At 56.3% G+C, this 16,022-nt stretch overlaps 1 protein-coding gene across 1 annotated transcript; it reads right to left on the bottom strand.

Annotated features, from left to right (window-relative positions):
- Nucleotides 1-134: 134 nt before the first annotated feature.
- GTF3C5 (general transcription factor IIIC subunit 5) lies at nucleotides 135-15,792 on the bottom strand. The gene is made up of 11 exons (XM_041726710.1): nucleotides 15,400-15,792; nucleotides 12,521-12,740; nucleotides 11,028-11,226; nucleotides 6,927-7,122; nucleotides 5,475-5,579; nucleotides 4,286-4,400; nucleotides 3,731-3,811; nucleotides 3,410-3,507; nucleotides 2,447-2,529; nucleotides 1,692-1,834; nucleotides 135-799 (listed from the first exon to the last, which is right to left on the bottom strand). Exons 1-11 carry the CDS (start codon nucleotides 15,562-15,564, stop codon nucleotides 642-644), a joined length of 1,563 nt encoding a protein of 520 aa, XP_041582644.1. The 5' UTR covers nucleotides 15,565-15,792; the 3' UTR covers nucleotides 135-641.
- Between the last annotated feature and the right edge of the window lie 230 nt (nucleotides 15,793-16,022).

Genomic DNA, 16,022 nt, shown 5'->3' with positions numbered 1-16,022 from the left:
TGGCACAGCAAGGGATGAGGTCGAGGCTACAGGACCCCCTGGGACGTGATATCTGGGGTACTCGAAGCTGCTCTTACCCGACCTGCAAGAGGAAACTCCCCTCTGGCTCCAAAACCCTCACTGAGCCACTGAAACTCCTTGAGAAAGTATATTTGATAAGGACAACTGGGCCCCGGATGAATGGGATGCAAACCCAAGGACAGTCTTTGCCCATCTGTGACCACAGACCAGCTTCCTCACTGGTCACCAGCCATCACTGCCATCAGTCATAAGCTCCAAAGCAAGACTGACACCTCCCCTGGTCACATCATCTCCACCTCCAGCTTTTGTTGTTTTCAGCCACAGAGAGGTGCTATGCACCGGCCCAGCCTGCTAGACAATGGGCTGGTTCATGGCTGCCAGTCCTTTGGGGATCTCCCCAAGCACTGGGGGCCCGAGGGCAGCCCCAAGCAGCAGATGTCACAGGCAGACAGGCAGGAGCAGGGTCAGCTGCACCCAGTGCCAAGACCCCAGCTTTCCTCTGGGGGTGCTCCTAGGGCTGTTCTGGTTACCGTGGGCAGCACTGGGGAGCCACGGCTTGTCCTGGCTCCGTCACCAGTCTTGCATGATCAAGGAGGCCCAGCCATGGGGGCAGGGCTGTGTCACACGTAGTCCAGAATCTCTGTCTCCATCTCATTGTCACTGCCATCAGATGGCTTGAAATCCTCCTCCTCCTCTTCATCGTCCTCCTCGTCTTCCCCGGACTCATATGTCAGCTGCTCTTTCTCTCTGTCGGCCTTGGCCGGGCTGGAGAAGAGAGCTGGGGCCAGGAGACAAGGCCATGTGTGTCCCAGCACAGACTTCCTGCGTGGCCCCCAGATCCCCAGCTACTGCAGGTCTGAGCCCCAGAGAGGTGCCAGACAGCCCAGCCCTGTGACCAGCCATCAGGTTGCTGGAGGCCTACCTACAGCTCTGGGTGTCTGGGCTCAAGCCCCAGAGAAGCTGCCTCGGGAAGTACAGAGGCCTGGGGCACCTGGCACTCTACTGTTTAACAAGCACTTCAGGGAGATACTGAAGCCAACAGCTTGGAAAACCACTTCCTTGAGGAGGCTGGACGGCTTCCTGGGTCCAAGGGACCCCGAGAATGCACAGGACATGTTGGGTAAGTGCTTTTTTCTGGAGGGAGGGTCCAGAGACTCAAGCAAACTCTCAGATGGGGCCCTATACCCTCCTCTCGCCAGCTCTGCGGAGTATGGAGGGGTCTGGGGAAGCCATGAGAGGGGCCCTCTTGCTCACTCCCCCCATCCCCCGCCTCATCAGGCCCACAGCCTAGCAAGGGCTCCCTTTCCTCACAGCCCTCACCACCAGCCAGTTGCCAGGGCTGCCTGGTCCTGGGAAAGGGGCCGGCAGTGTGGGGGTGACAGGGAGACTGAACATGCTCACAAGCAGCAGGAAGAGGCTGGGTGGTACCAGGACACAAAGTGGTGGCTCCCGGCAGAGCCAGCCCAGCTCCAGCCCTGCCCCAGGGCCTATCTCCTGCCAGAGGGCCCAGGGCCGAGCACCATGACTCCCACCCAGGCAGAGGCAGGCAGCCTGGAGATCTGGCTCCTGGGGGGGATGATTCTTGGGTGCAGTTTCTCGGGGAGCAAGTCCTGTAGGGATACTTGGTCTGTCCCCAGAGTGGGGCCTCCCCTCACCCGAGCGGCTCTCACCAGGCCTCTTGGAGCGGATGATCTGCCGAATCATGAGGGACATGGTGTCTCGCAGCTCGTCACTGGTCTTGGGAAGGCACCATCCATCTCGCTCTGTGCAGCGGCTCTCCGCCCCATCATTGCGGTGGATGATCCTCTGCAACCTGGGCGCCAGGACACGGAGTTTCTGGGAGGGTTTCCATCCGCGCTCCAGAGGAGGCGGTACAGCGCTCAGAGGATCAGCACTCGGCTGGCCACACAGGGGGCTGAGCCCAGCACCGAAGAAAAGCTGTGGACGCCGGACCCTCCCTGCCGGGGTCCTGCCCCAGTGTGGCCCCTGCCCTTGGGCCGCACACAATGTGGGCTGTGGCCACGCACACTTCCCTGCAGGCACCGCGGCTCTCACCTAACTCGAGCCGTGTCTAAGTGCTCCTGCTCTTCCCATCCCCGCACTCCTCGCCCCTTCTTTAAACATTACTAAGAGTTGGCTGAGAGGCTGCCGGGGCTCCAGTGGCCGGGAGGCTCAGGACTGTGACCCAGGCCTCCATGCAGGCGGAGGAAGAAGACCATAGGTCTCTGCCCAGTGCAGTGGCTTGGAGGTGTGGCCCGTGCAAACCCTGGAAACTGCTCCTGGGGGCCATCAGACTGATGGAGGCGTGCCCAGCACCCGCCGCCCCAGGCAGGGAGCCCCACTGATACTAATGCAGGGGAAGAACTGCAGGGAAGGCTTTGGTCCCCAGCCCCACCCGGGCCCCTCAGGGCCCCTCACTACGTACTCTTCCACGTTCAAGTCACACAACTGGTAGAACATCTGCCGATAGGGCGGCAAGGCCCCCTCCCGGAAGACGTAGACTGAGTCCTGGGGAGAGAACAGGAGGATGGGACAGTGAGCTGGAGCTCAGAGCTCTCCCCAGATGGTCTGCACCGGGCAGGCGTGGCTCTCCCCACCTCACCCCGGGTTCGGGGGGTGTGGACAGGCCAGAGACCAGGAGCAGGTGTGCAGAGGCTCTGACGCGCCCCCCGCCCTGCAGCCACGAGCTATGTGGCCAGCACGTGTTACAGCGTGGGCTCATGCCAGCTCTGCAGTCTGCCCTCATTCCTCACCACCTCCTACCAACAGGTTCTGCTCTGTGGCCCTGCAGGCCGCCCGCTGAGAAGCAGGGCTGACCAACTGTCCATTTTCTAAAGGTAGGGATGGTGAGAGTGAGAGTGCTTAAGGGGGAGGACAGCCACTGAGGCGATGCTGTGGCTGCCCCCATGAGAAGAGAATGCTGACAGCACCGGTCTTTGTGCCCCCGTGCCCCCCTGCATGAGGCAGTGAAGCCAGGGCTGGGGGGCGCAGCTGGCAGCTCCCCGCCCCACCCACGGCAGGGGCCTGGTGGTCTGCCGTGGCTCTACACGCACGCGAGCACCCCATCTGGCCCATCTGGGTGGTGGCCACAGCCTCGTATAAGGCAGCCACGTACAGCTGCCAGTGTCACATTTCCCTCTGACACTTGCTACCACCTCTTTACCCAGATGGTCGTCAATGCCCTGAAAACGCTCCTAGAGGCTGGGAGTCATGCAATGGTCCTGATGGGCAAAGGTGACTCTCAAAGTCCTGCTCACTGGCCCAGACCCAGGACTCTGGGAGTGTGTATGTGCCCGCCCTGCACAACGGAGGGGCCTCCTCTCCACTGTCCCCCAGACCTCCAACTGGGTGGGCGGCCACCTTTCTCAGGGGCTTAGGGGGTGCCCACCTTGAGCTTGTACTTGTTGGAGTTGGATTTCCGTGAGCTGGCTGTCCCCGATGGGCCCAGGCCCTGCTTCAGGTCCTGCATGGTGACAACCTGGGGGGCTGCAAGGGACAGCACCAGTACTTTGGAATACGGCAGGATGTTCCCCATCCCCCTCCCCAAGGTGCTGGCCTGTGCACCCTGGAGCGGCCCCTGGGAAGCCCCATTCCATCCTACCCCACCCCACCTCACCCCACCACACCCCACCAACCCAACACCCATCTCCCTTGGTGTCTCTATGAGGGCAAATCAGCCTCAATCTGCGAGGCAAGCAGAGGCACTCACGCATCTTTTTGACAGTGATGGGAAGGCTGTAGTTGTATGTGCTGCGCTTCGCCTTGACAGGCATGTCACTCGGGGCATAACCTGCAGATAAGGAAATGGGTGCAGAGCCCCATCTGGCAAACAGAACTGGCTTTGCACTGGGGGTGCACCAGGGTTGCTGGGGCTGGCTCCTGAGAGAGGGTCACTGTGCCCCCAGGTGCCAGCAGTCACCATTCCGCACCCGCCCACAGGACTGCGTGCTGCTGCTCCATGTGCGGCAGCTCACTGAGGGCCCGGGGACAGGACACTGACTAGGTGCCTGGCCCCCACCACAGGAACTATAATAATGCAGAATAACAGAGGGGACGGAGGGGATGAGTACCGAGCCAGAGGGTGAAGGGTGGAGCTAGGACACAAGCTGGGAGCCTCATTTCTATGCTATTCTGCATACATCTCACCAGGGGAGAAAGACTTCTACCGTCACCAAGATACATTTTTATTACGAAGGCAATGCCAGCAAAAGAAAGATATTGAGAGAGAGAAATTCAGAAAGCCAAGATCTTAGTAATTTTTTACCATATTTCATTCCACAACGGATTCGGAAATCAAGGACTTGATAAATCTTGGCGCCTGGGTTTTTTCGGGGATCGTACCCGTATCGGATCCACAGGCTCCTCCAGGGACCTGTGATCTGGAGACGAAGGTGGGCGTGTGAAGTGGGGCCAAGGTCCATCCCTGGCTTCTTCAGAGATGCATATTGGGTGAGGGTGGTGGTGGTGGTGGCAGCCAAACACCCCAAGAGATGGCAACACAGCTCTGGAACCCCACCTCAGCTCTGCCGTAGGGCAGGTCACTTGGCCTTTCTGAGCCTTGGTCTTCTTGCTGGGGGTGAGAGAAACCCCCTTTCCTATCACTTCTGTGAGGACTACATGAGATGATGCCCTGGGAGCCTTTAGCACAGGAAGTGCCCGGTGTTACTGCCATCCCAATGGGGGGACACACTGTCCCCAACCAGTCCTCCTGAAGTGCTTCTATCTAGAAAGCCAAGGCTGAAAGACAGACAGCGGCTCTCTGAAGGCTAGGGTCAGAGTACAGGAAGGATGAGCTTCCCTTGTGCCCCACCTGTCATCACTGTCATGGTCACATCTCAGGCTTGCCTCCCCAGGGCACCATGTGGGGATCTTTGGCAGGTAGGATGCCTTCCTCCAGCACCTTTGGGAACCTCAGTAATGACACCTCATCTCCAGGCCCTCCTGGACTGGGCCCAAGGTGGATCTGCCCCTCCCACCCTCACACCCACTCAGCCCAGGTAGAATGAGCCTAGCCTGGTGACTCCGTGGTTGGGCCTGCGCTCTGCAGCCAAACAGGCTGGGGTCCCAAATGGCTCTGTCCATGCTGGCTAGAGGACCCTGGCACAGAGTCTCTATGTGCCTCTCTGAGCCTTGGCTCTGCTTGAGGTAAGAAGGGAATCCTGCTTGTCACCCCTCGGGGAGGGAAACAGGATATAACAGGTCCACAGCACGTAACCCAGTGCTTGGTCCTTAGAACGTTCTCAATAAAAGATCATTTAAAAATGTATAATCTCATTACTTAAGAGTTATGTGATTACTCTACGCCTAAAATCATCCCAGTATGGCTAGTGTTACGGAGGAGGCTGTGGAGGGCCAGGGACAGGCCTATGCTCCTGCCATAGCTCAGAGAGATCACATCAGCCATCAGGGCGGCCCTGGTGGGTGCCAAGGTGAGAGGCTGGGCAGGCACTCACCATGTAATAGGCCACGAAGGGCAGCAAGACCTTGAGCTTGTCAGGATGGACGCTGATGTTGGCCTTGACGGCGTTTCGTGACCAGATGGGCCGGATTTCGAACAGCTGTGGGGGGGGGGGGGGGGGGGTTGTCAAGGCAGAGACTGAGACGAGCACCAGCTGCTTCCTGCCCATCTGGCCCCCAGCAGACCTTTGGGGAGAGGAACTGGTGGAGATCAGCGGCTGACCCGGCAAGGAGTGGCCTCTGGGAAATGCTGTGCCCAATCACTTTCCCTACCCTCAGAAGGGGACTGCACGCCTGGCATGGATCAGCTGTGGCTGCCCAGCCTAGGCGTCCTGAGATGACCATGAAGGACATGGTCTCTGTCCTCACGAAACTCACAGGACAGTGGGGAGGCAGACAACCAAAGGAGCCACAGCAGGGCCAAGAGGGGGATGTGCCAGAGTTCTGGGACCTTGAGCCCCAAACTCAAGGGTGGAACCTCAACTGGGATGTCATGAAGGATGAAGAGGATGGCCTGGCCCAAAGGAGGCGTGCAGAAGGCGAGGGTGGCTGGAGGGTAGGGGGCCAGGGCAGGAAGGGCTCCAGCCAGGCAGAAGACTGGGCTGGATCCAGAGGACAAGTAGGGTCCCCTACGTCTCCCCTCCAGTGTCCAGCAACTGCTGGAAACCAGTAAGGTGTCCACACGTCTTTTAAGAAATATGCCCCCATACCACAAGGGAAGAGTCAATTTCACAAGGGCAGAGGAGAGCTTCAGTCAGCTGCAGTGTGGCCTCACTGAGAACCTGCCATCCATGCCTGTGGAGGCATTAGTAACAGAGGCCACTGCAGGCTCCTCCCAGGACCTGCCAGCTGGGGGGCAGTGTAAGGCCACTCCTGTCCACTCCAGCACTAGCAGGGACGAAGCATCAGGTTGCATACAGTATGTGCTCCATCTGGTTTCTTACCACCAGTGATAGAGAAATGAAGGCTTCCTGAACCCCAAAGCTCCACTGTGAAGTCACGAGCAGACAATGCACCGACTGCTTACCACCCCCTAAGGGACCTTTCAAGAATTCTAAGAAGTATTTTCAACCCTGGGAATGTAGGGCTTATATTGACGTGGCTTTGAGATGTGACATCTGGAGAGGAGACGTTCCCATATGCTGATGAACCAGTTTTTTTTTTTTTGTTTTTTTTTTAATCTAGTCACACAGAGAGAGAGAGAGAGAGAGAGGCAGAGACACAGGCAGAGGGAGAAGCAGGCTCCATGCACCGGGAGCCCGACGTGGGATTTGATCCCGGGTCTCCAGGATCGCGCCCTGGGCCAAAGGTAGACGCCAAACCGCTGTGCCACCCAGGGGTCCCTGATGAACCAGTTTTAAAGTCAGCACAGCCAACAGCAAAAGGAGGGAAGGGACCCAGGTGGGCAAACAGGAGGTGGTCAGTGAGGAGGTGGGCCCCAAGCTCACCTTTCTCAAATCCTCCTCCACCTTCTGGTCAATGGGGTTGGTGGAAATCCTCCTCCATGTCTGGACAGCAGCCTCCAGCGGCTGCGTGGGCACCTCGTCCTCTTCAAAGTTGACAAAGATGGCATTGTGGGGGCGCCGGGCCCTGCTCAGGCCAATCAGGTTCTCTCCCGAGACGGGGGGGTTGTTGTAGCCTTCCCTGAGACAGAGAGAGCTGGTGTGGGCTGCAGCACTGGGAAGACCCCAGGCCGGACCAGGCAGGGAGCCTACCACGTGATGATGCCGGCAGCACACATGTAGGGGCCCCTCCCTGGAACCTGGGTCAGGGGTTAGGGAAGACTCTCAGCACCTGTGTTCTCAGGCTGATGGCCACGCAGGACCAGGGACAGCGACTGCCAAGGACAGCTTGGGGAGGCCAAAAGGGGTGAGGCTGCTGGTCTGAGAAGTGTACGCACAGCGCCATATAGCCTGTGGAAACTGGAAACTGTGCAAGTGCCCACCAGGCAGGAATGGTGAGCTCAGGATGGTGTGGCCACACAGAACCCACTTCATCAGCTGGCAGGCAATACCTATGTTTGCTGACTTTTACGACTCACTCACTAAACCTTCAAAACAATCCTATAAGAAGGGAATCAATTTCCTATGAAGTAAACCAACAGCAGCTAGATACCTACCTTGAGTCAGAGCTCATGAGGACAGAGCTGGGACTCCAGGGCCCTGAGAACCCCATCCTACCACCTCTGACAGAGCATGTCTGACCCAGAAACATCTCGACAACAGCTAGGTGAAGGAATGAGGGATATTACGAGCAGTACAGAGGGCAAAGTGAGGGTTAAGCACCAGCTATGCACAGGCCCCTCTCTTTTGGCACCAGGCTGAGATGCTAAGGGGGCTACCTTATTCCTGTGGGATGGTAGAGGAGCTGGGGGTCCTCAGGTCATGATCCTGGGGTCCTAGGATCAAGCCCCACATCAGGCTCCCTGCTCAGCAGGGAATCTGCTTCTCCCTCTCCCTTGACCCCCCCTCCCCCACTTGTGCATGCCCTTTCTCTCTCTCTAATCAATAAATTAAAAATATATATATATATTTTAAAAGGTGGGATGTCAGGGATGCCTGGGTGGCTCAGCGGCTGAGTGTCTGCCTTCGGCTCAGGATGTGATCCTGGAGTTTTGGGATCGAGTCCTGCATCAGCCTCCTGCATGAGCCTGCTTCTCTGCCTGTGTCTCTGCCTCTGAGTCACTCATGAATAAATAAATAAAATCTTAAAAAAAAAAAAAGTGGGATGTCAGAAATGTCAAGCCCATACTAAAACAGAGAGAAGAGTCTCAAGAAGCCTCACAACCCATCGTGAGCCTTAATGATTATCACCACACAGCCAATTTCATTTCATCCATACCCTACTCCAAACCTACAAAATTATTTTGAAATATATTGTTTCACTTATTTTTTTAATTAATTAATTTATTTATGATAGTCACAGAGAGCGAGAGAGAGAGAGGCAGAGACACAGGCAGAGGGAGAAGCAGGCTCCATGCACCGGAAGCCCGATGTGGGATTCGATCCCAGGTCGCCAGGATTGTGCCCTGGGCCAAAGGCAGGCGCCAAACTGCTGCGCCACCCAGGGATCTCTGTTTCACTTATTTTTAATTAAGACTTCTAAAAAGACTTATTTATTTATTTTGGGGGGGGGGTGATGGCAGAGAGAGAGGGAGACAGAGTCTTAAGCAGACTCTACCCTGAGCAAGGAGCCTGACCTGGGGCTTGATCTCATGACGCTGAGATCATGATTCTAGCCAAAGTCAAGAGTTGGACGCTTAACCAAATGAGCCACCCAGCTCCCCCCCCCTTTTAAAATAGTTTCATTTCTACCTTAATTTTCAACATGAGTATAAACCACCTGCATACTTATAAAACACAAAGTGATTTTTTACTTTGGGAAATAAAATGAATAAGAAGGGAGCGAGTCTGTGCCTTTTTTATACAGTGACTCCATTAGAAACCACCCTGAACAGGTGTACTACTGCCCTGTCTTCAAAGACATCCCCCAAGACCCTGGACACCCCTAAGAGGGAAGGCCTCAGTGACTGATTCCAGCCCAGGTAGTCCACTGGGGCCTGTCACCATGGGGAAATGGCTCCTTGGCTGCCTTGCCAGCTGCCCTACTAACTCCCTCAAGGAGGAAGGACCCCCTTCAGGCCAGGCTCCCAGGCCGTCCTTTGCCCACAGTCCTGTAGGAGGCTCAACGTCCTGAACCCTAGAGGGGGTGTTTCATCAGCAAGTGCTGACCGTGGGTCGTGGAGCCCGGCATCAGCAGAGAACAGACGAGGTCCAGCAAGGCTGCAGCCTGGCCTCCCCGCCAGCCCTGGCAGATCCAGTAAGGCCAGCAGAGCTGAAAAATCAATAGTGGCCCTGGGAGAAAAGGCAGGTTGTTTCCATTTGCTAGAAAATCAATAAGCCACATGGGGAGGGGAACAAGGTGTGTGGTCCAAGGGTAGGTGGCCTTCCTCCCTTGTCCCCCTCCCAGAGGCTTGGGAGCAGTTGCCTCCCAGCCCCACGGGACAGTGGTGGGATTCAGCTGCTCCAGCCCCTGCCAGGACCCAGAGTGCGGAGGGTCTGGTTTCCTCTGCATATTTTCGTGTCTGTTTTCTGGCTATGAGGGCAAATGCTTCGTGTCTGTTTCTGGCCATGAGGGAAATAATCAAAGCATTTCAGAAATATGTAAATTGTCTGTCCTCCACCAACCTGAGACTCCTGTGCCAAGTACCACACATGCAGAAAACCCTGCCACCCTGCATGGAGGGCTTCGGCTGGGGGCGGTGGGGCCTGACCTGCTCTGTTCCTATAGTCTGTCACGTTCTGCCCCTCAAACCACCACTAGCTCCTGTGGTCAGGAAGGGTCAGGTGCTGTCCCTGGCCCTGGCAAGAGCACACAGGCTCGTGGGAGAACCTGAGTCCTTCCCCGTGGAAGGCACGCAGACCGCTTTCTCGAGGACGCACTGGGAAGCGGGGGGCCGAGGCAGGTGTGGCAAGTGGCAGACAGATGTCCATCACTGAAGCTTGTACCACAGCTGGGCCTCCACGGAGCCACTCTCCTACTTCGGGCTGTGTTTGGGAACCTCCGTGTTTTTTAAAGGGGACAATACACCTTCTCCATAGAATCAAATCTAAGCCCTTCACCTCAGTCTGAGACCCTTAGCCCCACCACTCTCCTGGACTCCCTCTACAAGCACTCCTCAGCTGGTGCCAGTCCCCTGATCTAGAACGTTCTCCCCGGATCTTTACCTGCCCAGCTCTGTCATCATTCAGGTCTATTTCAAACGGAGACCTCACCCCATTCACTGCCCCTTATGACCCGCACCCCTTTTGTCTCCTCTAAGACACACATCTGACCACAGGCCCATCGCTCATTCACGGTTCACTCATGCGCCATTCAGCACCCTACCCAGCCTAGTGTGGTCCAGGTCTGTTCTCTGCTGATGCCGGGCTCCATGACCCGTGGTCAGCACTTGCTGATGAAAACATTTAGTGAGGAAAGAGAACATTCTCATCCTCTCGCCCCTCCACAGATAACTGCTCTGGGCCCTATCTTCCAGATTTTTCTAGGTTTCTATTGTCATGCCACAATTTATTTTCATACCACAAAAGGTGCTGCCTTTTTCATAGAGCAGGGTACCCTGGGCAAGTGCCACATTGGTCCACGAGCCCGCTCTCTCAGATACTATATGGTGTTCCCCAGCAGAGAGGGGCTGTAAATTCATCAGCCACATCCCTATTAATGGACTGATGACTTCATTCTATCAATGAACACTCACTGCTCTAAGTATTTCAAGGTACATGCTTTTGGGCATAGGTCTCTCAAGTCTTAAGGTGACATCCTGTTACCCTCTCCGTGGCCTGGGACCTCTGAGAAAGATCTCTGGGTTGGGGCACAGGTATCAGTTACGCCACCTCCAGAGGTGTTGGAGCCACAGGCCTGCAAAGCCAGCAGTGCTGAGGGCCTGATTCGGGAGTGGCAGAGCTGAGCCCTGGACCCAGGAGCTCTAACCACAGAGCCCTTGCTCTGAGTCTTGATGCTGCAGCAGCAGGGGGACTGGAGGGGCTTACCGGTGCTGTGTCTCTGGTCGGTAGAAATAGTCCACTGGGGTATCCAGCCGGGAGAAGATGGGCGGGGGGATGTAGAGCGGCAGCTCTTGGTGGAAGAAACTCTCCTTCTCAGGCTTGAGCATGAGCACTCTGTCATACATCGACATGTGCCTGCCATTGGCCTCTGTGTGCACAGCCAAGTACTGGAAGTCGGACATCCCTGGAAAGAGAGGCAGCCAGACGGTGGACACCCTATTACACCTTCCCAGGAAACAGCAGCTGCTGCATATCAATACCCACATGTTCTCGGGGTGCCAAGACAGCTGGGCAGTGGGCACTTCTGGGCAATGGGGGTGGGAACGAAAAGGCACCTTCGAAATACTTCCATGCACTTGACTCCATGTGCTTGGGCATCTCCTAGAGGGGCGGGGGGCAGTGCAGTGTGCAAAAGTCTGCTCTAGGTTGGTGCTTCTTGAAATATAGAGCACACACGATTTACCTGGGACCTAGCTAAAGACTCTGGGATGCTGTGCCTCAGACAAGCTCCCAGGTGGGGGGGGTGCTGCTGGTGCACTTGAGCAGTGGGGTGCCAGCTCAAGCAGACAGATGGAAAATGCATCACTGGGAGACTTCCCCCTCAGGAGGAGAGGCAGCCCTCTCTCTGTTGGGGGGAGGGGGATACCATGTTCCACCAGAATGACTGACATTCAACATGCACAGTGTGGGGTCCCTGGTCCTGGTTTCATTTCTTTCCACTTTCCAGCCCCTCTTCCTTGCCCATCTGTGTTCTCTGCAGGTTCTCTCTCAGAACAGCAACAGGCACTGTGCATCCCTAAGGCTCGCTAGTAACCTGCCAAGTGCCTCCTGTGTGCATGAGCCGGTCCCTTAACACCATCCCCCTGACTCCCACCCTTCAAAAGGGCCTAAGAAACCCAGGGCCCCCCACTACAGACAAGTGCCCAAGGCTGAGGGAAGCCGAGCCCCTGCCGCTGCCCTTTCATTCCTTCTTACTGCCTGCCCCACTCAACCCCTTACGGCCTCCTCACTGGGGTTCCCTACGGGTAGCAAACTGACTGGGGACCTCAGGGAAGACACCAGTTGGCTAAGACTTCAAAGAAACAGGAGGTCCCAAGAGGCTGAGTGATCTGGGAAGGCTGCAGAGGAAAAGCAGGACCAGTACCAGCCAAGACTTAGTGGAGGTTCCAAAACGCTGAGGGTCAAAAACCAGAGGCCTGCTAAGCAGTTGTATTTGGCCCCCACATAATGGACTCAGAGACTTAGGGATTCCTTAGGGATGTGGAAGATGAGGCAGCAGTGAGCCAACAGTCCGCTGAGAACTGCTGCACGGAGGGAGGAACGTGTGCCTCTTGGGCCTGCGCTGCCCCACTCTGCTCCTCCCCTGCCCCTCACTCCTGGGCACAGACTGGCCCCCTTCCCTGTGGATGACCCACAGAGCACCTGCAGGAATGTGGACGCAGGCCCTGACATAATCCAATGCAGAAAGTTGCAGTTACCTTGAAACTTGTAAACGGTGGAAATGATGCCAAGAATCTCGATGTCAAATGTGACCTCCGGCTGGGCCTCAAGCCCCAACACCTCCCTTTGCCGCTTGGTCTTCCTCCTGATCCGGAACAGCAGGCTGCTGGTACTGAAGCGGTTGGCACACACAGGGTGGCAGTAAGGGTCCTTGGGCCGGAAGTAGAGCTCCAGCCTCTTGGTGGGGTCTGCATAGATCTGTGGCATGGTCAACGAAGACAGTGAAGCAGTGACCAGCTAAGCAGCTGGTAGGGGGCTGCTCCCCTCTCAGCAAAAGCCTAATGGTGACCTGGCTGCTAAGGAAAGGGCCAGGAGGCTTATGGTTCATTCTGAGCTTTTAATTCTCAAGAGACCCATTTTTTTTTTTTGAACCTGAGTATCTTAGTGTTTACCTAGCAGAGAAAATAAGGATAGTCTCTACCTTCTAATAGGCTGGAGACACTAACTGCCAACTAAGTAAAGCCTCCCCCCACCTCCCACCTCCTCCCTGTGCCTGTTCAGTGCCGGGAATCATGAGCCTCCTCTGGCAACAATCCATGACGGTCTTTTCAACCCCAGGTTTACCATGGAGGGGACTGAGGCCGGCAGGGGTGGGTGGCTTGTCTTGACTTCCTACTCTAGGAACTCCTGCCCCAAAGGGTCTTGCTATTCAGTCTCACAGGAAAATGTTTCCAGGTCCAAAGGAAATTAATTAGTAGCAAGCACTAAGACTCTGACAGGTTGTCACTTATCCTTTCCAAAGCTTGATTCCTTCTCCTTAAAATGGAGATACGACTAGTACCTACTCACAGGATTGTTACAATGACTAAACGAATCACTGAATTGTTGGATATGTAACACGCTTAGTCTGGTGTCTAACTCGCGATGAACATGCTACATGGGTCACCCACCCACGAGTGCTTGCCCTGAACAGGCCAGGAGGGACCCTGTAAGTGTCGGCTGTGTGTGTATGAAAGCTTCAACGATGCTCACTGGGCCAAGAGCATCTGCCTCCTAGCTTGCTGGCTCCCAACACTAAGGACACAGCCTGGCCTTTAGTAGGTGCTCAGAAAACATGGAGGGAAAGAAGTTTAAAAGAAGCCTCAACCTTCAGGATTCCCTTCTCATGAAACACATTATCTATGAGACCATGAGGCTGGGAATAATCCCAGATGCGGGCCTGGCAGAGGAAGTGCACAAGCAGCATGAACAGAATGAATCAATGACCAGTCTCTTCCAAAGGGCTCACATTGTAGCCGGATACAAATACCCCTGGGGTCAGTGAGAGCAAGGGTCCTGTCAATGCCACGGGAAAATGAGTAAGTCAGGGTAAAAGAACCAAACGTGGCTGACTGGGCCTCTGTGGCTTCCTGTGTTCAATGACAGGTTTTCAATATTCATTAAGGATGAGAAAGCAACAGGTAAAAGAGTTCAGCTTTCAAAGGGGAGACATGCGTGAGTTCAAATCCCTACTATACTGTCTGACCCAACTTTGCCTACCCGAGTCTTCATCTGAAAAATAGGAATAATGGTGCCTAACTCATTAGACTGTCGTGAGGATTCAGTCGTGCACCTGACAAATATTTTTGGAAGAAGGTACTATCGTGGATGTTAGGACTACAGAAGCGAATGAGACAAGGTCCTGCTCTCATGGAGTTTACAGTCTCAGAGCCAAATGGCCAAGATACGATAAACATGTTAAAACATAATTTCAGGCTGGAAGTAACAGGTCAGGGTGTCTCGATGGCTCAGCTGGTTAAGCACCTGCCTTCAGTTCAGGTCATGATCCCAGGGTCCTGGGATGAGCGCTGCCTCAGGCTCCCTGTTTGGCTGGGAGTCTGCTTCTCCTTCTCTCTTGGCCCCTCCACCCCCATCCCCACTTGTGCTTAGGCATGCTGCTCTAATAAACAAAATCTTTACAAGAGAGGGGTGGGGGGAGGGTGGGATTAACAGGTCCAGGAGCCAGATGCGAACTACTAGAAGCCACTTCAATTACAGCAGTTAGAGAAGGACTCTCTACAGAAGAGACATTTCAAGCTCTGGCGCATGAAAATCACTTCCTCCCAGCCTTGCACGAGGTAAGAATTCATCCCAGCTCCCCCATTTTTCCAGAGACCTTGAACAAACTGCCTCAGTTACCTGGGTAAAATGCAGACAACGTCACTTGCTACCCAGCAGGGTTCTTTTTTTTTATTTTTATTTACTTATGATAGTCACAGAGAGAGAGAGAGAGAGAGAGAGAGAGGCAGAGACACAGGGAGAGGCAGGCTCCATGCACCGGGAGCCCGACGTGGGATTCGATCCCGGGTCTCCAGGATCGCGCCCTGGGCCAAAGGCAGGCGCCAAACCGCTGCGCCACCCAGGGATCCCACCCAGCAGGGTTCTAATGAGGATGATATATAAGTAAAGCACCTGGAATTGCGACTGTTACGGAAGACGTCATTGGTCATCACCACCTTTATTTTTTTTAAGATTTTATTTATTTGACAAAGAGAGCAGAAGCAGGGAGAGGGGCAGAGAGAGAGGGAGAAGCCGACTCCCCGCTGAGCAGAGAGCCCGCCTCGGTCTACTCTGTGAAGGAGGGAGGGGCAGCCCAGCAGGTCGCGGGGGCTGCAGCCGAGCTGCACTCCCCGGATCCCGGAGAAGAGGATGGAAAGGACGCCCCGCCCCAGGTCTCCACTACAGCCCATTCCCGGCGTTCGCCCGGCAGGCGCTCCTCCCCGCCCCGCCCACCGGCGCCCCAGCGACCGCCCCCAGCTCCGTTGCCAAGGAAACTGCATTTCCCCCGGGTGGCCCCCCCGACCCCCCGACCCCCCCGACCCCCCCCCCGCCGAGGTCTCGAGACGCCGTCCACCCCGCGGTCCCGGCCGCTCCTCACCCGGGAGACGCCCTCCTCGCCGCCCAGAGTCCGCAGCATCTTGGGCACGTCGCGCACCACGCCGGGGTACTCCACGCACACCATGCGCTGCTCGCGCCGCAGGTCCACGGGCACCGCGACCCCCGGCCCCGCGTCGGCGGCCGCCGCAGCCACCGTCGCCGCCATCCCTGCCCCTGTGGCCCGACCCGCTGCGGCCCGGCCCTGCGCGTGCTCCTAGGGGCCTCGCCGCAATGGTTCCGCGAGAGAATCGTTCCGGGCGCCCCGGCTGCCCGCGTGTCTCTGTATCCCTGGGCTCCTCGAGACTCGAGGCCCCTGGAAGCGTAGACCCGCGGGCAGGCCCCCAGGCTGCGGGGTGAAGGGCCACCTGGGCCTCAATTTTGGATTTAAAAAGAATGAAGATAGCCCGAGGGGCGGGGCAAGGGCATGTCGCTCCTAGCAACCCGCGGACCAGCTCTCGACTTCAGCCAATGGAAGCCCGTCCCGGGACAGCCGGCTTCCACCCTTTCTCGCCAGCTCAGACACGTCAGCCAATGAGGAAGCAGGACTGGGAAGAGACCCGCCCCCCGGGGCTCCTTCCAATGACGGCTCGGGGGCGGGCCCGAGACACACTTCCGGCGTGGGAG

Source organism: Vulpes lagopus, chromosome 12, assembly GCF_018345385.1.
Source record: "Vulpes lagopus strain Blue_001 chromosome 12, ASM1834538v1, whole genome shotgun sequence".
Classification (NCBI taxonomy): domain Eukaryota; kingdom Metazoa; phylum Chordata; class Mammalia; order Carnivora; family Canidae; genus Vulpes; species Vulpes lagopus.
This window is presented reverse-complemented; position numbering and strand designations above follow the sequence as displayed.